The sequence below is a fragment of the Puntigrus tetrazona genome, chromosome 5, assembly GCF_018831695.1.
Source record: "Puntigrus tetrazona isolate hp1 chromosome 5, ASM1883169v1, whole genome shotgun sequence".
Classification (NCBI taxonomy): Eukaryota; Metazoa; Chordata; class Actinopteri; order Cypriniformes; family Cyprinidae; genus Puntigrus; species Puntigrus tetrazona.
The window spans coordinates 9182985-9205202 of record NC_056703.1 but is presented as its reverse complement, the minus strand read 5'-3'; the positions used below and the strand labels follow the sequence as shown (position 1 = coordinate 9205202).

General features: G+C 38.2%; 1 protein-coding gene across 1 annotated transcript in view; it reads left to right on the top strand.

Moving 5' to 3' along the window:
- dnah10 (dynein axonemal heavy chain 10) overlaps nucleotides 1-19655 on the top strand; it is a 29459-nt gene extending 9804 nt beyond the window's left edge. The window contains exons 30-79 of the mRNA XM_043240765.1: nucleotides 151-374; nucleotides 506-775; nucleotides 864-1047; nucleotides 1134-1268; nucleotides 1463-1615; nucleotides 1714-1902; nucleotides 2517-2663; nucleotides 2775-2966; nucleotides 3043-3161; nucleotides 3286-3444; nucleotides 3551-3686; nucleotides 3762-3884; nucleotides 4023-4154; nucleotides 4239-4455; nucleotides 4617-4736; nucleotides 5068-5213; nucleotides 5318-5470; nucleotides 5559-5819; nucleotides 6025-6197; nucleotides 6855-6948; nucleotides 7140-7304; nucleotides 7678-7866; nucleotides 7965-8136; nucleotides 8276-8479; nucleotides 8569-8649; nucleotides 8761-8958; nucleotides 9203-9364; nucleotides 9444-9618; nucleotides 9808-9989; nucleotides 10129-10265; nucleotides 10371-10588; nucleotides 10742-10963; nucleotides 11043-11190; nucleotides 11278-11557; nucleotides 11797-12026; nucleotides 14094-14367; nucleotides 14596-14700; nucleotides 14784-14938; nucleotides 15040-15194; nucleotides 15798-15981; nucleotides 16185-16385; nucleotides 16446-16655; nucleotides 16753-16848; nucleotides 17134-17305; nucleotides 17384-17515; nucleotides 17701-17912; nucleotides 18100-18267; nucleotides 18918-19098; nucleotides 19189-19334; nucleotides 19435-19655. Coding sequence (XP_043096700.1) covers nucleotides 151-374; nucleotides 506-775; nucleotides 864-1047; nucleotides 1134-1268; nucleotides 1463-1615; nucleotides 1714-1902; nucleotides 2517-2663; nucleotides 2775-2966; nucleotides 3043-3161; nucleotides 3286-3444; nucleotides 3551-3686; nucleotides 3762-3884; nucleotides 4023-4154; nucleotides 4239-4455; nucleotides 4617-4736; nucleotides 5068-5213; nucleotides 5318-5470; nucleotides 5559-5819; nucleotides 6025-6197; nucleotides 6855-6948; nucleotides 7140-7304; nucleotides 7678-7866; nucleotides 7965-8136; nucleotides 8276-8479; nucleotides 8569-8649; nucleotides 8761-8958; nucleotides 9203-9364; nucleotides 9444-9618; nucleotides 9808-9989; nucleotides 10129-10265; nucleotides 10371-10588; nucleotides 10742-10963; nucleotides 11043-11190; nucleotides 11278-11557; nucleotides 11797-12026; nucleotides 14094-14367; nucleotides 14596-14700; nucleotides 14784-14938; nucleotides 15040-15194; nucleotides 15798-15981; nucleotides 16185-16385; nucleotides 16446-16655; nucleotides 16753-16848; nucleotides 17134-17305; nucleotides 17384-17515; nucleotides 17701-17912; nucleotides 18100-18267; nucleotides 18918-19098; nucleotides 19189-19334; nucleotides 19435-19581 — 8628 coding nt within the window. The 3' untranslated portion in view covers nucleotides 19582-19655. The remainder of the gene's footprint in view (nucleotides 1-150; nucleotides 375-505; nucleotides 776-863; nucleotides 1048-1133; nucleotides 1269-1462; nucleotides 1616-1713; nucleotides 1903-2516; nucleotides 2664-2774; nucleotides 2967-3042; nucleotides 3162-3285; nucleotides 3445-3550; nucleotides 3687-3761; nucleotides 3885-4022; nucleotides 4155-4238; nucleotides 4456-4616; nucleotides 4737-5067; nucleotides 5214-5317; nucleotides 5471-5558; nucleotides 5820-6024; nucleotides 6198-6854; nucleotides 6949-7139; nucleotides 7305-7677; nucleotides 7867-7964; nucleotides 8137-8275; nucleotides 8480-8568; nucleotides 8650-8760; nucleotides 8959-9202; nucleotides 9365-9443; nucleotides 9619-9807; nucleotides 9990-10128; nucleotides 10266-10370; nucleotides 10589-10741; nucleotides 10964-11042; nucleotides 11191-11277; nucleotides 11558-11796; nucleotides 12027-14093; nucleotides 14368-14595; nucleotides 14701-14783; nucleotides 14939-15039; nucleotides 15195-15797; nucleotides 15982-16184; nucleotides 16386-16445; nucleotides 16656-16752; nucleotides 16849-17133; nucleotides 17306-17383; nucleotides 17516-17700; nucleotides 17913-18099; nucleotides 18268-18917; nucleotides 19099-19188; nucleotides 19335-19434) is intronic.
- The last annotated feature ends 2563 nt before the right edge of the window (nucleotides 19656-22218 follow it).

Sequence of the window (22218 nt, the reverse complement as noted above, 5' to 3'; positions counted from 1 at the left end):
CAAGGATAGAACAAGTACAATTTGACCAGTTATATATAAAAGGTTAAACTATGTGTTTGACCCATTTCACATACAATAAAACAATAAAAAATTAACAGCTGCACAACAGACCATAAATGAAACAATCATCTTGTTTTTCCTCATCCACAGATGTATGACAACATAGCAGCTTTGCGTTTTGATACTGGAATGAATGGAGAGATGGTAGCAAGTGCAATGGTTTCTGCCGAGGGGGAGGTGATGGAGCTCAGACAGCCTGTACCTGCAGAGGGCCGTGTGGAGGACTGGATGACTGGAGTCCTGCTGGAGATGAGGAGAACCAACAGACTCATCACCAAAGAAGCTATTTACTTCTACAGTCACCGAAAGTCTAGGTGAAGACATGCAGTAGACCATCATGAGCCAGTGCTATCAATAAAAAAATTCAGAGTGAACTTACTTGCTTGCTGTCCGACTGAAATAATTTGTGTAAATTTTATAATGCTGTCTTCTACTTACCCACCAGGGTGGACTGGATGCTTGACTACCAGGGAATGGTGGTCCTGGCAGCAAACCAGGTGTGGTGGACCTGGGAGGTGGAAGATGTCTTCAAAAGGATGAGTCAAGGAGAAAAACAGGCATTGAAACAGTATGCAAAGAAAATGCACAAGCAGATTGATGACCTAGTGAGGCGCATCACACAACCCTTAAAGAAGAACGACAGACGGAAAATCAACACTGTGCTCATTATTGATGTCCATGCTAGGGACATTGTGGACACTTTTGTTAGAGATAGGTAAGATACAAATACTTTTACAGTCGTGTGTAAGTCACTTAGAATTGGTTTCTGTTTTGTTTCTAAAACGCACTTTTTATGTGTGCAGTATCACAGATGCCCGTGAGTTTGAATGGGAGAGTCAGTTGAGATTCTACTGGGTTAAAGAGCCCGATGAGCTGTTTGTGCGGCAGTGCAGTGCTCAGTTCTCCTACGGCTATGAGTACATGGGGCTGAATGGCCGGCTGGTCATTACTCCCCTAACTGACCGTATCTATCTCACACTTACTCAGGTACTCTGACAACACAGTTGTCTGACTCTAAATGGCTTGGTTTGTATGTACATGTCTTATTAATACAATGTATCATGTATTGTCAGGCCTTGTCTATGTTCCTGGGTGGAGCACCAGCTGGTCCTGCAGGTACGGGGAAAACTGAATCCACTAAAGATCTGGCTAAAGCTTTGGGACTTTTGTGCGTGGTCACCAACTGTGGAGAGGGCATGGACTACATGGTAAGAGATGTGGTGCTTTGCATTCTTGCAGAAGCAGTGACTGTTTTCCTGAATTCTTTAATGAATAGTAAGTTTAAAAGAATGGTATTCCTTTGAGATATAAATCTTTTGTTTTAGAATAGAAGTCTTTAATGTCACTTACTGAATATTTAAATGCATGTTATTAAATTAGAATTTGATTTCTTATCCTCTAGGCTGTTGGGAAAATCCTCTCTGGTTTAGCACAGTGTGGAGCCTGGGGCTGTTTTGATGAGTTTAACCGCATTGACGCCTCAGTGCTGTCAGTCATCTCCTCTCAGATTCAAACCATCCGAAACGCTCTAATGCTGCACCTCAAGAGGTTTCATGTGAGTTTATTAAATCCTGAGCCAATCTTATTGTCAAATACTGAAAGATAATTGTACTTATTTCATGCTCTGTGTGTCTTGTGTTTTAATGTTGTTAGTTTGAAGGTCAAGAAATCAGCCTTGATAGCCGTATAGGGATCTTCATCACGATGAACCCTGGTTATGCTGGCCGCACAGAACTTCCAGAGTCAGTGAAAGCTTTATTTAGACCAGTGGTAGTCATTGTGCCTGACCTGCAGCAGATCTGTGAAATTATGCTCTTCTCTGAAGGCTTCCTCTTGGCAAAGGTGAGGACTCATCCTTTGTGAAAATGAGAGCTGAGCTTTAAAGGAAGTAGAATATTCAGTCATGATTTACTCACCCCACATGTTACTCCAAACCATAGGTCTTTTGTTCATCCTCAAAACACAAATGAAGTTCTGTTATGACAACATAACATAATGCTGCTGCACAAACAGCATAGCAAATAACCCGTAGCAGATCTATACAGGTGGAACTTTGAATGCTTCAAAAAGGTTTTATTAAAAATATGTCTTATGGCTTTTCAATGACATAAGGGAGAAAAATTCAGAATTTCAAATTTAGGGTGAACTGTCACTTTAAAATATTAATATGTATAAGCGTTTACTTTTAAGTGTTTACTTTTTTGTGTTGAAATACAGCAATAGAAAAGCAGTTAGACATTTATACTGGAAAATAATTATACAAGATTCATTTCATAAGATGGTGTCAGTAGGACCTCAAAACGCATTACTAATCACAATAAATATGAATAAAGAATAAATTATGGAATTTCTAAAAATCGAAAACATGTGCATGAACATTGAACAATGATCCTCAGACCTCAGCTGTTTTCACTATGTATAAACAGACAAACAGAAATTTAATTTCATAATTGCAGGTTTTGGCAAAGAAGATGACAGTGCTGTACAAACTAGCACGGGAGCAGCTGTCTAAACAGTCACACTATGACTTTGGGCTTAGGGCACTGAAGTCAGTGTTAGTAATGGCAGGGGAGCTGAAGAGAGGTTCACCTGATCTCAGTGAGGTATTCGTCTCTGCATCATCCTCTCCTCCTCTAACCCACCTCAGCGAACTGCAGTCACAGATTTACCCCTGTTTTCTTTCTCTTTTTTCTTCCTTTCTTTACTCCCACTAGGATGTTGTTTTAATGAGGGCTCTTCGAGATATGAACCTGCCCAAGTTTGTATTTGAGGACGTTCCTCTGTTTTTGGGCCTTATCTCAGATCTGTTCCCTGGGCTTGACTGCCCACGTGTGCGTTACCCCAGCTTTAATGATGCCGTAGAGGGCACCTTGCAGGAGAATAAATATATTGTGTTGCCCAACCAGGTCATTCTTCCCTTTAAAACAAATTTTCAATGGATTGTAATCATTAAGTGCACTGATTAATGAATTATGAATGTAGGTGGACAAAGTGGTGCAAATGTATGAGACCATGATGACCAGACACACAACCATGGTGGTTGGACCGACAGGAGGAGGGAAATCTGTGGTGATCAACACACTCTGCCAATCACAGACCAGGTCTGTCAATAGCAATTCATAAATAACATATATAAATATATGTATAGTATGTATACAGACTGTCTAGAAATTCTGCTACATTGTTCTCTCTGGCAAGTATACATAACTGTTACACTTTCTTTAGGTTGGGCCTGCTGACCAAAATGTACAGCCTGAACCCTAAAGCTATGAGTGTTATTGAGTTGTATGGAATCCTGGATCCCGTCACCCGAGATTGGACTGATGGGATACTATCTAACATATTCCGTGACATTAATAAACCCACAGACAAAAAAGAAAGAAGGTGAAGTCAAGGCTTATAATAAATAATTAATCTACAGTATGTCTATTTTAAATCAAAGGCATGTAACTAAACAGAATTCTACCATAAACCTGGCTTGGCTTCAAAGGTATATCCTGTTCGATGGTGATGTGGATGCTCTATGGGTGGAGAACATGAATTCAGTTATGGATGATAACAAGCTTCTCACACTGGCTAATGGAGAACGAATTCGTCTACAGAGCCACTGTGCTCTGCTCTTTGAGGTGTCATGTAAACCCTTTAAGTACGTATCTCAATGTAACTGTTGTATGCTTGCAATTATATCTGATGTGTTTTAGGTTGGAGATCTGCAGTATGCCTCCCCTGCTACTGTTTCTCGTTGTGGAATGGTGTTTGTGGACCCCAAAAACCTTCGCTATGCTCCCTACTGGGAAAAATGGGTCAACAGCAGAGTCCTCAAAGTAAGACTATTTATACGCTGTCCTTAGTCTTAAAATTATCACTGGCATTTTTTCAAGCATGAAGGCCTAGAGCTGTATTTTTTATTTATTAGTGATAATTAAGATTATATTTTCAATGTGGCTTTGCTGTGTCAACAGGAACAGACAAATCTGCGCAGATTGTTTGAAAAGTATGTACCGAGTGCTATTGATATGATAGTGGATGGTATAGTTGATGGTAAACAGACAGAGAAACTGAAGACCGTGATCCCACAGACAGATTTAAACATGGTGAGTAAGTTAGTGGAGACCTGAAAAGCGCTACAGTGTAAGGGATCTTTATAGCACGTAGCACAATCTTCTTTTTTCCTTTAGGTCATGCAGTTGACTGTGATGCTGGATTCTCTACTGGAGAATGAGGACTTCATTTCTGAGGAGCTGGAGTGTTTTTTTCTAGAGGCACTGTACTGTTCACTTGGGGCTACTCTTCTAGACAAAGGCAGACAGAAGTTTGATGAGTTCATAAAAAAGTTGTCCTCTCTGAACAGTGTTCACGATGAAAAGGTGCTTGCTGGCCCTGGACAGATTCCAGGTGAGGTGGCAGCAGGGTCCAAAATTTTATTTTTTTGCCATGCTTAAATATAAGTGTTTCTTACCACACCTAAAACTGTATGCATAATTTTATAACGTTTTAATAGTGTATTCTGATCGTGTAATTCTTTATTATTTTTAATCTCTCTATTTATTTTGCAGTTTACATGCCGACTCTCTATGATTTTCATTATGATGGCACCCAAAGGAAGTGGGTTCCCTGGAGCTCCATGGTCTCAAAATACATTCATAACCCTGATATGAAATTCATTGACATCCTTGGTAAAGCCGCTTAATTCTCTTCTTTGTGTTTCTCTAAACTCCTTCTCTCTACTAATCTACACTTATGGTGAAAATAATACTTTTTTCATGTTTTTAAACACTAAATGTAGTATTTCACCAAAATACAGTAAAAATAATTGCAACTTAAAATAACTGTTCTCTAATATATTTTAAGTGTAATTTATTTCTGTTATGGCAAGTATTTTCAACAAATACATCAGTGACTTCTTTTAAAATTATTAAAAACAATTGCAACAATTCCAAACATTTGACTGGTAGTGTATTTGTTTTAATTCAGTTATGTTTTGCTTTATCCATTACTCTCTATCAGTCCCCACAGTGGACACCACTCGTGCTAATTGGCTGTTGGAACAGATGGTGAAGGTGAAAAGGCCAGTAGTACTGGTTGGTGAGTCTGGCACCTCTAAAACTGCCACCATCCAGAACTTCCTGAGTAATCTTAATACAGATACAACTGTAAGTTCATTGCTGTTACATTCACATAAGCTGTTTAAAAAATAAAAATGTGTTTACTCCAGTTGACATTAACACACAGGATAACAAGGTTCACCTTTTCCCAGATAATGATGATCATCAACTTCTCATCGAGAACAACATCTATGGACCTGCAGAGGACTCTGGAAGCAAGTGTTGAAAAGAGAACAAAAGACACGTATGGTCCTCCAATGGGCAAAAGGCTCCTTGTGTTTATGGATGACCTCAACATGCCAAGGGTAAGAACTGATTTATACCATATGTCATATCAGTAACTGAACTATAATCCTCAATGCTCATCATGGATTCACATTTGTTTGATTTCAGGTGGATGAATATGGCACTCAGCAGCCTATAGCTCTTCTAAAGCTGCTGTTGGACAGGGGAGGCATGTATGACAGAGGAAAGGAACTTAACTATAAACTCATAAAGGACTTGGGCTTCATCGCAGCCATGGGAAAGGCTGGGGGTGGTAGGAATGAAGTGGACCCTCGATTCATCTCTCTTTTTAGTGTGTTCAACATACCCTTCCCTCAGGAGGAGTCCCTGCATCTCATTTACTCTTCTATTCTTAAAGGACACACCAAGGTGTGATAAGTAATTCAGCTTCCAATATCAGAACAAATGGCAATTGCTGTCATAAATTCATATAAAAGCCTCTATCTGTGTATTTTAGGCCTATGCCAACACAGTCATATACTATATTATTGCAATAATATATTGCAACTTGGATCCTTGTTTTAGTAATGCAATGAAAGATTTTAATCCTGAATCTTTACTATTGTATTTTTAGCCCTTTGAGGAAAGCATTCAAAACATCTGTGACAAGTTAACCTTCTGTACTCTGGAGTTGTACAAAACCATAATCAAGGATCTACCACCAACACCTTCCAAGTTTCACTATATCTTTAACTTGCGAGATCTCTCCAGAGTCTACCATGGCTTGACGTTGACTAATCCTGAAAGGTAGAGTTTCATAATTCAAATAAAAAATAATGGGTTTTTTTAGCATGAAACTGAAAAAAGCTTTTCAAGCCAATATTTTTTGTTTTGTGTCCAGCCAAAATATCCAAAAATTCTTACATCAAGAAGACTTTTCAAGGAAAGTCTTTTGACTTGTCAAAAAAACAAGTTAAAATTAAGTGATTTTTTGCTTAGAACAAGCAAAATAATCTGCCAATGGAGTTATCCTATTTAAAACAGAAAACAAGATTATTTTGCTTTACCCCATTGGCAAATTATTTTGCTTGTTTCAAGTACAAACCTGCTTAATTTTGACTTGGTTCTGCTGTAAACAAGAAAATAATTTTTGCTTGTCTTGAAAATCCTTATTGATTTAAGAATTTGTATATATTTTGTTATTGTTGTTATTATAAATCTTATTTAATTAATTGTAATATTATTAATATATTGAAGACGCTAATAAAAACACAATAAAGATGTAAACTGAAATTCTCTTTGAATGTTATGCTCAAATAGGTGGGGAACCTCTGCTCTATACCATTTAACACCCTATATAACACCCTGTGCTTCACTGTTCAACACTATGTAGTGTCTTTTATGACCAGTTTGTGACATGTTTTTTTTTTTTTAATAATAAGCTTGTGTTAACTCCTGGATCAGGTTCCATACAGTCACCCAGTTTGTCCGTGTGTGGAGAAATGAATGCTTAAGAGTCTTCCATGACAGACTTATCAATCAGACTGACAAAATTATGGTATGCTTGCTTCCTGTAACTCATAATAACGTAATAACTTATATAAATACTATATATAAATTTATCTGTAATATTTATAGAAAATATCTTTAAATAATTATTTTTAAAAGTAGCATGTTACAAAAACCTGTAATTCTCTTCATTTTTAACTACACAATTATTGTGTCATGCCACAATTTTGCTCTCTACAGGTCCAGGGGCATATAAAGAATCTGATTGAAGAGCACTTTAGATCAGACCTTGATTCAGCTATGAGAGACCCTGTTCTGTTTGGAGATTACAGAACGGCTCTCAAGTCTGAGCCAAGAGTTTATGAAGATGTACTCGACTATGACGCGTCCAAAGCTCTGTTCCAGGTGCATAGATGCCGTCATGTTTTATTTACACATTTATACCAACATTCATATATAAAGGATATTAAGATAAGATCATGTTTCATGAAGATATTGCTAAGGACTTCAACTTTAAAAGCAATTTTCTCAATATTTGGATTTTTTTGCAGCCTCAGATTTCAGATTTTCAAACAGTTGTATCTCAACCAAATATTGTCATAATATAAGCCATGCATCAAGCCATACAGTTATTCAGTTTTTTATTATGTGTAAATGTCAATTTACTGAAATTGACCCGTATGACTTGTTTTGTGGTCCGAGGTCACATATCTTAAAACACACAAACTTGGGAAAGCTTTAGTTGTTGGTTAACACTTTGTTTCTTTGACCCTTGAAGGAAATCCTGGAGGAATATAATGAAAATAAGACCAGAATGAACTTGGTGCTTTTTGATGATGCTCTGGAACACCTGACCATCATTCACCGCATCATCAGAATGGACCGTAGTCATGCATTGCTCGTAGGCGTAGGTGGTTCAGGAAAACAGTCTCTTACAAAGCTTGCTGCCTTCACTGCAGGTTATGAGGTAATTCATCAGCTCAGTCTATTTTTTTAAATTTTTTTTTTTTTTATTTTTTCCACTTTCCACTTTTTGTTCTAATTTGGTAATGTGTTTGTTTATAGGTGTTTGAAATTGTGCTTAGTAGAGGATACTCAGAAACTAACTTCCGTGAGGATCTAAAAACTCTGTACCTTAAATTGGGTATAGAGAATAAGAAAATGGTCTTCTTGTTCACTGATGCTCATGTGGCTGAGGAAGGTTTTCTGGAGCTCATCAACAACATGCTTACTTCAGGTATTTAAAATAATTGACTTAATGAAGTTTAATGACTGTGTTTACTTTAAATTATTTTGGATGCAAACATGAACAAATGTCACAGTTTAATGGATTGTATTAAAATGAAATGCTAACAGCAACCACTGTGTGTTGTCAGGGATGGTTCCAGCACTGTTCCCTGATGACGAGAAGGAATCAGTCCTAAACCAACTGCGAGATGAGGCTGTGAAAAATGGCTCTGGTCCTTCAAAAGAGAGTGTTTGGCAATACTTTGTCAATAAAAGTGCCACCAACTTGCACATAGTGCTGGCCATGTCACCTGTAGGAGATACTCTCAGAACACGTTGCAGGAATTTCCCAGGTGTGTAATCAGTGTATAAAAATGTAGGTCTTACTTTTATCTTTCATATGTTCTTTGTTTTTTCATTTTTGTGTGTTTTTGTGCATCAGGACTGGTTAATAATACAAGCATTGACTGGTTTTCTCCATGGCCCCTTCAGGCCCTACACGCAGTAGCCAAGTCCTTCTTAGGTTTGTTTTGAGAATTTAATGCAGTTACATGCAAGATATGATCATTATTTTTCACCAGCCAACAATAATGCAACTTATTCATGCTAGTTCAAGTATCATGTCTCATTCCAGGTGAAAATCCAATGATCCCAGATAGTCATTCAGAAGCAGTGATTGCTCACGTGTGCATGGTGCACACCTCTGTAGGTGAGTATAGTAAACTATTCCAGCAGACTCTCCGTCGCAGCAACTACGTAACCCCAAAAAACTACCTGGACTTCATTAGCACTTACTCCAACCTGCTGGAGGATAAGGATAAATACATTCTGGGTAAGAACAAATTTCTCTTTAGCTGTTTGGGAACATTTGTCTGTGATTTTGAAATATCATACTGCGTCTGTATCAGCATTGTTATTGTTAATTAAAGCCAAAATAAAACAGGAGTATAAGAAATGTTGCTGTGGCAACTAAGTTGAAACTAATAAAAATGAATAACACAATTTTTCAAAATTAATAAGGACTATAATATTATATAAGAATACTAAAATAACACTAATCTGAATGCACTTTCCAGCACAATATAGACGTCTAGAAGGAGGGTTGGATAAGCTGAAGGAGGCAAGCGGACAGCTAGCAGAGCTCAACACCAAGCTAGCTGAGCAAAAAGTGGTGTTGGCAGAGAAGACTTCAGCCTGTGAGATCCTTCTAGAAGAGATCTGCTCTAATACTGCTGTTGGTTAGTACAACATCACATATAAGCACTATGGGTGATTTACATCGAGTCAGAAATAGATTTTAAACTCTGTCTCTTTCAGCGGAGGAAAAGAAAGCCCTGGCAGAGGAGAAGGCTAAAGAGATAGAGGAACAGAATAAGGTGATAGTGGTGGAGAAGAAGGATGCTGAGAGCTCTCTAGCTGAGGCTCTTCCTGCTTTAGAAGCTGCTCGCCTCGCCCTGCAAGACCTGGATAAATCTGATGTCACAGAAATCAGGTGGCTAACTGTGCTTATAGATTTAAACACTAAATAAAAACAAAATATTCTTATTATCTTATGAATCATATGCAGGACTATTTTTTTCATTGTGAATTAAAAAAAATATATATTTTTCTGGTTTACATGATTTGCATGTATGGTTCTATGCTCATTCTCAACTCCACACTTTTGTTTGTGGTATGGTAGATCATTTGCCAAGCCACCCAAACAGGTGCAGGTTGTGTGTGAGTGCATCCTAGTTATACGAGGCTATAAAGAGATCAGCTGGAAGACAGCCAAGGGGATGATTTCAGAGGCCAACTTCCTGCGTTCGCTTATGGAAATGGACTGTGACTCAATCACTGCCAGTCAAGTCAAGACTGTCAAAGGTACACCAATATCGATGTATTCATCTTCTTGATGCTACTCTGTGATCCTGCATTAGGAGGTGTTTAACTCTTTAACGTAAGCCTACCTAACGTAATTCTGATAATCTGTTGTATTACATTCTCCTCGCCATATAACCAGCCTACCTAAGGAACCTCAACACCAGTTTGGAGGAGATGCAAGCCATCAGTAAAGCTGGTTCTGGCATGCTAAGGTTCGTGGAGGCAGTCATGGGTTATTGTGACGTGGCCAGAGACATCAAACCCAAGAGAGAGAAGGTCTGATATGCTTATATAACTGATATTATAAATACATGATTTCAGTTGGGTAACGTTTATTACAACTCATTTAGCTGAAATTAAATCACAAAATTGCTATTAAAGGTAGCTCGTCTGGAGAGGAATTTCTTCCAGAGCAAACGTGAGCTGGAGCGAATCCAGAGTGAGCTCAGTGCCATCCAGAAAGAGCTTGGAACTCTTGGAGACAAATATGAGGCAGCCATGACAGAAAAGCAACTTCTTCAGGAGGAGGCTGAGGTCATGGAGAGAAGACTCATTGCTGCTGATAAACTGATCTCAGGCCTGGGTTCAGAGAATAAGCGGTCAGCCCACTCATTAGAATCCTTTTAGAAAGCCTAAATGCAAATAACTCATAGAAGAACAGATTCCTTACATCATGGATTAAATTATTATTCTCTTCAAGCTAAATGACATTTTAGTCATTAGTCATGTACTGTATTTCTATCTGCATGTAGTTGGACGGAAGATCTGGAGGAGCTGCAGCAGAGGCGAGTGCGTCTTCTAGGAGACTGTCTGCTCTGTGCTGCCTTCCTCAGTTACGAGGGAGCATTTAGCTGGGATTTTCGCAATGAAATGGTATATGAGGTGTGGCAGGCAGACGTCATGGAGAGGGGCATTCCTCTGAGCCAGCCTTTCCGGATAGAAAACCTGCTCACTGATGAGGTGGAGATCAGCAGGTGAGTCAGCAAGTGATGGATGCATGCAATAAGAATGGATGTCAATTGTGTATTTGTTGATGATAATGCATTCTCTTAGATGGGGATCTGAAGGTCTTCCTCCAGATGAACTTTCAGTGCAGAATGGCATCCTGACGACCAGATCAAGCCGGTTCCCCTTATGCATTGACCCCCAGCAGCAAGCCCTGAACTGGGTCAAAAAAAAGGAAGAGAAGAGCAATCTGAAGGTTTTACTTCATTGTATCACTTGTATCAAGTCTGCTTTGTTTATCTGTAATCAGTATTGATTTTTATAATAAACCTTCGATTTTCAGATCTCATCATTCAATGATCCAGACTTCCTGAAGGGGCTGGAGTTGGCCATTAAGTATGGTTTCCCCTTTCTTTTCCAAGATGTGGATGAATATATTGATCCAGTTATCGACAACGTCCTTGAGAAGAATGTAAAAGGGCCAGAGGGACGTCAGGTTGTCGTACTTGGTGATAAGGAAGTTGACTATGATCCCAACTTTAAACTTTACCTCAATACCAAACTTGCAAACCCCAAGTTCTCTCCCGCTGTATTTGGGAAGGCCATGGTTATCAATTACACAGGTGAGAACTATTTAGCAAACCATTTGACACCAGGTCTTCATGCAAAAGGAAATATACAACACATAGAATTGATCACAAGTGTGTCTAGTGCTCATTTTTATCAATTTGGTAACAGTTTTAAAAAATCACCTAGTTTTTAGGAATCAAGGTGCATTTTTCCTGACTTAGATGTGAACATGCATTTCAGTCTGGAACTTGACAGCTTTTCATTTAATCTTTCTGTTAATGCTGTTTTTTAGTAACCCTAAAGGGCCTGGAAGACCAGCTGCTGAGTGTTATTGTGGGATTTGAGCAGAAGGACAAGGAAGAGCAGAGAGAACGGCTTATTCAAGAGACTAGTGAGAACAAACGCTTGCTGAAAGACCTTGAAGACTCGCTGTTGAGAGAGCTGGCCACCTCCACAGGAAACATGCTAGATAATGTAGAGCTCATACAGACTCTGGAAGAAACTAAGACTAAAGCCAGTGAGGTAAGTTTATTGCACACCACACCAAACACCTGCATAATGGCCAATTAATTATTTCATAAATATTTATTACAGAGACAATTTTTTCATGTGAAAAAATTAGGACACCATTTGAAAGCATGTGGTTTTATTGTAACATTTTTAATAAATGGTTATTTCATCTCAGTTTCAACAATACAGAGAGATTAAAGTAATCAAACTAAACAATGAAAACTGAAGAAAAGTCTTTTCAAGATCTTCTGTAAATGCCATTCTACAAAAATGCCTATTCTAACTGAGGAAAAAGCTAGGACACCCTTGCCCCTAATAGCGAGTGTTACCTCCTTTGGCTGAAATAACGGCAGTGAGACGGTTCTTGTAGCCATCTACCAGTCTCCGACATCGGTCTGAGGAAATTTTACCCCACTCCTCAATGCAGAACTTTTTCAGCTGTGAGATGTTTGAGGGGTTTCTTGCACAGACAGCCCTTTTCAAGTCACCCCACAGCATCTCAATGGGATTCAAATCTGGACTTTGACTTGGCCATTCCAGGACTCTCCATTTCTTCTTTTTCAGCCAATCTTTGGTTGATTTACTAGTATGTTTTGGGTCATTGTCATGTTGCATGGTCCAGTTCCGCTTCAGCTTTAATTTTCTAACTGATGGTCTCACATGTTCTTCAAGCACCTTCTGATACACAGTAGAATTCATGGGGGATTCTATGATGGTGAGCTGACCAGGTCCTGCTGCAGCAAAGCAGCCCCAAACCATGACACTTCCACCTCCATGCTTCACAGTTGGTATGAGGTTCTTTTCTTGGAATGCTGTGTTTGGTTTACGCCAAACATGTCCTCTGCTCTTGTGTCCAAATAATTCAATTTTGGACTCATCTGTCCAAAGAACATTATTCCAGAAGTCCTGGTCTTTGTCAACTTTATCTCTGGCAAATGTCAGTCTGGCCTTGATGTTTCTGTTGGAAACCAAAGGTTTCCTCCTTGCACACCTCCCATGCAAGTTAAACTTGTACAGTCTCTTTCTGATTGTAGAGGCATGTACTTCTACATCAACAGTAACCAGAGCCTGCTGTAGTTCTCGAGATGACACTTTAGGGTTTTTGGAGACCTCTTTTAGCATCTTGCGGTCTGCTCTTGGGGTGAACTTGCTGGGGCGACCAGTCCTGGGCATGTTGGCAGTTGTTTTGAAAGCCCTCCACTTGTAGACTATCTTCCGGACAGTGGAATGGCTGATTTCAAAATCTTTTGAGATCTTTTTAAATCCCTTCCCAGTCTCATAGGCTGCTACAATCTTTTTTCTGAAGTCCTCTGACAGCTCTTTTGCTCTCACCATGGTGCTCACTCTCACTTCAACAGTCAGGAGCACACCAAACTAAATGTCTGAGGTTTAAATAGGGCAAGCCTCATTCAACATGCAGAGTAACAATCTACTAATTATGTGCACCTGGTGTGATGTACCTGTGTGAGATCTGAGCCAATTTAAGAGGGAATACATGTGAGGGTGTCCTATCTTTTTCCTCAGTTAGAATAGGCATTTTTGTAGAATGACATGTACAGAAGATCTTGAAAAGACTTTTCTTCAGTTTTCATTGTTTAGTTTGATTACTTTAATCTCTCTGTATTGTTGAAACTGAGATGAAATAACCATTTATTAAAAATGTTACAATAAAACCACATGCTTTCAAAGGGTGTCCTAATTTTTTCACATGACTGTATTTGATCAAACATACAGCGACAAAATTACAAAAAATTGCTTTACTGTCTTTGGCAAATGTTTAATTAAAAAATTTAATTATTACTGTGATGGCAAAGTTGAATTTCAGCAGCCACTGCTCCAGTCTTCAGTGCTACACAGTCTTTCAGAAATGATTTAGAAAAAAATTGCACTGCCTAATATTTTTCCGCTTATACATTTTTTTAAGATTCTTTCATAAATAGATATTTCAAAAGAACAGCGTTGAAGAACAGCGACTCTTTTTTTGTACCCATATAAAATTCATTAGATTCTTCAAACCTTTGAATGGCAGTTTACATGCTGATTCATAGATGATCAACAATTATTATGTGATTTCAAAAGGTGTTCGAAAAACTGAAGCTGGCAGAAAAGACAGCAAATGACATTGAAACACTGAGAGACGGCTACCGTCCGGCTGCCAAGCGAGGAGCTGTCTTGTTCTTTGTGCTGGCTGAGATGGCTCTGGTCAACACCATGTACCAGTATTCACTTGCTTCCTTTTTAGAGGTGTTTGACCTCTCACTGTCCAAGTCTATGCCCAATGCAATTCTTCCCACTAGACTGAAGAACATCATGGATACACTTACACAGAATGTCTATAACTATGGCTGTACTGGTGAGCTTGTCAAACTCTTTTAATGGATTCTGATGACAAATTGTATTGAAATTTTTAAAAACCTTTTTGGTATTTACTGTAATTTACTGCTAAGGAGCATACCATTTGATTAAGATCTTTTATAGTCCATGAACATTAGCAGCTAGTGTTGACATGAAAAAGATTAAATGAAATCAGTTTTTTCTTCAGTGGATTTAAACTAAACTTCTTTTTTTCTGTGTTGTTCAGGTCTGTTTGAAAGACACAAACTTCTCTTCTCCTTTAACATGACAATTAAGATTGAGCAGGGAGAGGGCCGAGCCCCCCAGGATGAACTAGAGTTCTTCCTCAAAGGTAGAAGCTTCAGGAAGACTTCTGTCCCTCTATTACAAAATAAAACTAAAACAACTAAACTATTATCTTCCTTCTCTCTCCAGGTAACCTCTCTTTGGAAAAGAGCAAACGTAAGAAGCTGTGCGACTGGTTGCCTGATCAAGGCTGGGAGGATATAGTTCGCCTTATGGAACTCTTTCCTAATGAATTTGGTACTTTAGCAGATGATATAGAAAAGAATCCTGAGGAATGGAAGATAGTGAGTCACAGAAATGATCAAACATTTGCTTGAAGAACCCACAGTGACATACTATCCACTTATGGAGTCTGATATGTGTTGTCTTTCTATTTCTGCTGCAGTGGTACGATTTGGATGCTCCAGAGCAGGCTTCTTTCCCTATGAAGTACAAGGACAACCTCACTCCCTTCCAAAAGCTTCTGCTGATGCGCTGCTTCAGGCTGGACCGAGTCTATCGTGCTGTCAGTGATTACGTCACGCTTACCATGGGAGAGAAGTAATGAAACAGAAATTCAATAATTCATAGCAAACCCTTAAGAGCTTGTAAGATTATATTTGTTATGTTTATAGATAATACTTTTCCTCTCTTGGTCTGTGAACTGTAATTTAGATATTTTTTTTTTTGCTAGTTTGGAAAGGCGCTATAAAAAAAACTAGGGAAAATGAGGGAAATGAAGGACTAAAGGGTGGAATGCGCTTCACAATATTTATAACTTTTTGTCGACTTGTAAAACTGTTAGAGGAATATAGAGGAAAACTGGAAATCATACTAATTTGTACAGAAACATGCATAACAAATAAAAATAATGTATTCTAAATATGGTTTAAAATATCAAACATTTTGTTTATATCCTTGACTAGTCCTTGACTTAGTATAATCTGTTAAATTTGCAGACTTGTTCTGACTTATAGACTGCAAGCTGTAATAAAAACTAGGGCAAAAAGTCATGTAGTATATTCATATTATTTTAAGCCGTAATGTTCATGTATCACAAACATCTAAACATCCAAGCTTTTTATGAACGACAATTAGAAACAGTGTAACTTAGGAGAATAAGTGCTAACTTTGTCTTTCTCACTTCTTTACTGTGTCACTCAGATACGTGCAGCCCCCTGTGATCAGTTTTGAAGCCATCTTTGACCAGAGCTCTCCAAACTCTCCAATTGTGTTTATTCTGAGTCCAGGCTCAGAACCAGCCAGTGATCTGATGAAGTTAGCTAAACGCTCTGGCTTTGGGGCCAACAGACTTAAATTTCTTGCCATGGGGCAGGGGCAGGAGAAGGTAAATATCCATTCCCACAAAGTCAGATCCATATGCTACAGGTCTGTATGTAATAGTTATTGATATCTGACACCAGCATAGTGCGCTGCAGTCAGTGGCTCATTGACCACCAGTAATAGGATAACATATATATTTGGCAAGTCTACCCTTAAACTCTACACAACAATCAGTAAAAAGGTACAAATATGATATTTGTGTTTCAGGTTGCATTGCAACTGCTGGAGACCGCAGTGGCACGAGGCCAGTGGCTGATGCTGCAAAACTGTCACCTGTTAGTGAAATGGCTGAAGGATCTAGAGAAAGCACTGGAAAGAATCACTAAACCCCATCCAGATTTCCGCCTGTGGCTCACCACTGAGCCCATTAAAGACTTTCCCATCGGCATCCTGCAGAAATCCTTCAAGGTGAGGACACATTTAATGTGTGAATATCCATTTCCATGTTAACTCATTTGTCACCTTCAGGTTGTGACTGAACCTCCAAATGGACTGAAGCTGAACATGAGAGCGACTTATTTTAAGATACCTAATGATAAGGTGATGACCTGTCCTCATCCAGCCTTTCGCAGTCTGGTTTATGTGCTGGCCTTCTTCCATGCTGTGGTTCAGGAAAGACGCAAGTATGGCAAGATAGGCTGGAACGTCCCTTATGATTTCAATGAGTCTGACTTCCTGGTAAGTCTGCTCTAGATCCTTGAAATGTTTATGTCGTTTAAAGGTTAGTTTAAGAACATTTTTATTGTTTTTCATTTATGTTGTTTCATTGTCTTAGGTGTGTATGGAAATTTTGGACACCTACTTGACCAAAGCTCACACTCAAGGAGATGCCATGATACCATGGGGAAGTCTCAAATACCTAATTGGCGAGGTAAAAATCACATTTGCATTGATCGTGTCATTTAAAAAGCAGGAATGATGATAATAATAAAGAAAAAAGCCATTTGTATTATTCAAAATAAGTGCTATTCTTTTGAACTTTCCATTGAACAAAGAATCCTAAAAAAATGTTCATGGTTTAATGAAAAAATAAGGCAAGGTTTTCAACTGAAATATTTTTGATGGCTTCTGCCGTCACACAAACAAATAACATTTTTAAATCTCTGAAACTAGGAACATTTGTGAAATAAATTGTATTTTGTCTTGTTTGTCTCAGGTGATGTATGGTGGCAGAGCTATTGATAGCTTTGATCGCAGGATCCTTACAGTTTACATGGATGAGTATCTTGGCGACTTCATCTTCGACACCTTCCAGCCCTTCCACTTCTTTCACAACAAAGATGTGGACTACATGATCCCACCAGATGGACCCAAGCAGGTTTATGTTGGTATGTTGCTTCCTACAATCTAGCTTCAGAAACGCTGGTTTGAATTTGACAGACACTCAAACTCCCCACATTTTACAGATGAGATAGAGTCGCTGCCTCTTGCTAACACAGCAGAGGTGTTTGGTTTGCACCCTAATGCTGAGATCGGATACTACACACAGGCTGCCAGGGACATATGGATTCATCTTATTGAGCTACAACCACAGACAGGTACCTAGTTTATGTTGCTTTACAATACTAAAATATGTATCGCTATGCTCATTGTGCATGCAAATTAACAATATACACATTTAAATATATAAATATAAATGATATGTAAATATTTACAAATCAGTTAATAACAGTTGTTTTCTAAATGTTATAAATATATTTGCTGGCATATAAAAAATCTTCAGGTGACTCTGGCGGCGGCATTAGTAGAGATGAGTACATCAGCCAGGTGGCACGGGACATTCAGACCAAACTACCTGAAGTATTTGACCTGGACGTGATTCGCAAGAAGTTGGGGCTGGAGATCTCTCCAACGTCTGTAGTGCTGCTACAAGAGCTGGAACGCTTTAACAAACTCACCCTCAGGATGAGCCGTTCTCTGGCTGAGCTCCAGCGAGTAAGTGACGTTAAGACAAAGAGACAGAAAAAAACTGTTTCAGCTTACAATTAATACAACTGTTTATGGTGCATTAAAATTGGCAGGTCTCACAGTGTGTGTGTGTGTGTGTGTGTGTGTGTGTGTGTGTGTGTGTGTGTGTGTGTGTGTGTGTGTGTGTGTGTGTGTGTGTGATTTCTGTCTAAAGGCCCTGGCTGGTGAGGTTGGAATGAGCAGCGAGTTAGATGAAGTGGCGAGAGCTCTGTTTAATGGGCAGATTCCTGTTATCTGGAGGAAACTGGCACCAGATACTCTAAAGTCTCTGGGAAACTGGATGATCCATTTCAAGAGGCGGCATGAACAGTACAGCTCATGGGTGAGAATCAAAAATCACACCATATAAGACCATATAATATCTCTTAGCTATTTGTTACTTACTGTCCTTTTGTTTAAAATAATAGGATAGCAGATAACAAAAAGTTTCATAGGATAGAGCAGTCTATAGTAGTGACAGACCAATTAATTGCCAGATTATTTGAAATGTCTGAGAGACACTACTATTTTGTTTGGGTTGGTGAGGCTTTTTATTATTTTTTTCTTTTTTGTGTCTCAACAGTGCTGTTGTCTGATGAAAAATACAATAAAATGGTGAAATATTATTGTAATTTAAAATGGAATTTATTTGTCTCTTCAGTGTCACATGATCTTTCAGAAATCACTCTAATATGCTGATATTAATATTTTGTGGAAATATTAGGAATATTTTTTAGGATTCTATGATTAGAAAAAATTTTAGAAAATAGAATTTATTTGAAATAGTTTGGTTACAAATTAATAATTGCTTTAACTGACTAGACATTTGAACTGTAGTCAATTTGTGCACTTGGATGAACAACAGTTGTCTGTTTTTCAGGTCAGGTCCTGTAAATGAGCTTCTAATTAAACTTATCAAGTGGGCTACGAACTAACAAACCAACTAAATAAAAACAAATGCATGTTGTTTGTCATTGTTTATCATCTATGTAGGTGGATGAGGGAGAGCCCTGTGTGATGTGGCTGTCAGGCTTGCATATCCCAGAATCATACCTCACAGCACTGGTTCAGGCCACCTGCAGGAAGAACGGCTGGCCTCTGGATCACTCCACCCTTTACACACAGGTTACACACTACAGGAGTGAGGTTGAGGTCAAAGAGAGACCAGGACAGGGTGAGAGGATGTCACACCCTTCACATAAAAAATGAGGACACTGAGACTCAATGCACAGGTTAAAAACTCATTCTTTTTTTTCTCTGTTAGGATGTTTTGTATCAGGCCTGTACCTGGAGGGGGCAGACTGGGACATTGAAAAAGGCTGTCTGGTGCGCAGCAAACCCCGAGTTTTAGTGTCTCAACTACCTATTCTGAAAATCATTCCCATTGAAGCACGCCGCCTCAAACTCCAGGCAAGATTCTTCATATTTTTTTTATCATGATGTCTTGGAATATCTGCCTGGAAATACTTGTAATCTGTTAAGCAATGTGTATTTTTGGTTTACTTTGTAGAACACCTTGAGGACTCCAGTCTACACCACCTCTATGAGGAGGAATGCTATGGGTGTTGGACTGGTGTTTGAGGCTGATCTTTACACCACCAAACACATTTCTCACTGGGTACTGCAGGGAGTATGTCTATGCCTCAATGCTGACTGATAGCTAACTGATCATATGAAATTATTTATGGATTTTAAACTTTAATAACTTTAAAATGATTAATAAAACAATGAAATAATCGAATGTTTTGTTTGTGACCAATGATTTCATTACAGTTTCAAAAGACACTTCTGTTGAGGTGTTTTTTTCTTCATCACTAGGTGGCAGCACACACATTTTTCTACCAGGACCTAATGCATAGTTTTGTCTATTTCACTTCATGTGAAATGTTAAAAAAGGGATCACTTTTAATGTAATGACACTTCCTGTTGTAAAACCTGCCCAAAAAAATTATTATTGACATCCCAATCTGTTTTCAAGACTCTCTTCATGTAGTTATTTTGAATCATGTAGTTTTTTAACTAAAATATAAACATGAAAAAATATTTATTTTATTTATTCAGTTATTTCAGCTCATTTCTGATTTTCAAGTAGATAAAACAAATAAGCATATAAATAGAAATATAAAAAAATAAAATAGTAAAAATAAATAAAACAATTGCAAAGCAATAAGTAAATTCTAAAAACGTAAACTTAAAGTATTATAATGGAACTTACTGGAAATGCTCACTAATGCGGAACATTTAGTGCAGGTAGTTCAGTAGACATAATTTCATCCTTCTCTGTCTTATGGATAAGTATTTAAACGCTTTATTTCTTATATCTGCAGAAGCCCTCCTCTGCTTCCTCTGGGGGGCGCTCTGGACACATACGCTGGTGCCAACAAACTAGTTGGGTAGCTCCAGGTCAAACCATATAAATTAAATAGATCAGTTTAAGATGCATAATATTAAATAATCTATTTGCAGAATCCGTATTTCATACGTGCTTCTCAAAGCCACATGACCGAATCAATACTACATGAGGAACAATGTAAATCATTTAAGATTTATTCTTATTAACAAAAGTAACCTTGCATTTAAAAAAAAAAAAAAGCTCAAAACCACGTTTACTGGAGCAAGATGGTGTAGTTCCAGCATCAAACAGCAGGGGATAATTGGGTCATGCTGACCATCTAAACCTTATCTTTGTGCTCTCAATCCCCTCTTATTATCATATATGTATGATACCGAGAGCGTAAACTCTCTAAGCTGCCTTATCTAGCCACACTGCTCTATCTAGTGACAACATCAGCCAGCATCAGGTGCGGAAGCTTTAGACAGGTGAGAGAGGTTTTTTTCAATGCATTAATCAGATATATCCTCAGGCTGTTCTCGTGCTCCCTGGACCCAGCACTGCATCAGACAGGAGGACTGCATCGCCATGTTAGGTTTAAGAAACAGGAGCTCACTTTCCTGGACCTCTTGCTTACATCGAATTAAGTGAGCAGAACTATACTCATTTTATTCAGCAGATTTTGATAAGAACTCCGGCGACGCGGCTTGCTGCATTCCATCAAACTGAGATAGCTTGTACCGCAAGCATTAAACTTTAATGGAAACATTCACAGTGTTCTGGGGGCAGATGAACTCTTCCCCACTTCTGTTTGTATTATTAGTTAGAACACGTGATGAAATCTCGGAAGATCAACTGAGTAACATAAAATAAAAATGAAATGAAAGGGTTATTTGAAAGTCTTAAAGTTTGGCAGTCGGATCAAATGATGAGTCAAGACAGAAATGTGAAACCTCTTGGCTGATTTTACAATGATTCAACACTCACACTAGACATGAAAGGTCAAGTGCATTGCATTATGGGATATAGTACTTCACACCAAAAGCTCTGTTGTATACTGCTCTTTTCGACACGTGTTCACATTATACATGCAACAGTAGACACTGCAGCAAAGTTAGTATCCCAGCAGAAACGTGCTGGAGCGTTTTTTTTCTGGGGAATAATTCCCAGGAAAATCATAACTGATTAGTCTTTGTTTGTCTATTGAGATTATAACGTAATAATGGCCTGAGGATCATTGACAATATTTTAGTAGTGATTCAGTTTTCTGCCAGCAGTTAAGAATGTCAGATTTGCGAATGAATCAAAAGCAAAATTATTTAAAAGGTTCAATATTCATGATGATTCATTTGGATAGTTGACTTCCGAACTGATTCTTTTGCAGCTGTATCTCACATCGATATAGTAAGGGGATACTTTATGTTAAGGCAAACTAAAACAGTAGCTGATGATATTCTGGATATTTACTTAAAATATCTCAAGAAACTAAATGGAAATGTTTTCTATTGTTTGTCAGTGATTGAACAGATCTTGGAAAAAGGCAATTGTATCTAAAACATTTTAGCTGGATGTTTGTCTTGGTATGTGATTCTTTTATAATGTTTGGAAAATGAGTATATGGAATTTTTCCTTAAAGTGCCCCATTATGGATTTATGAAAATGATCTTTCGTTCAATGTGTAACACAACTTTAAGTGAATGAAAACAACCTGCAATGTTTTAAACCTGAAAGAGCGCCGTGTATAAAGTTACTGTCTCTCAAAAGAAAGAGTTGACACTTAATTATTCAAATGAGTCGTTTTAAAAATGAGTCTCAAGTACAGTAGTTTCGTGTGGCCTCAAAATGAAATATTAGCATATTGTCCACCCACTTGTTGATCTTTGCCACTAGGTAGCATTAAAAGCTCAAATGCTGCTTCAAATGAAATCTGGGTTTGGAAAAATTAATTGTTGAGCAAATTGT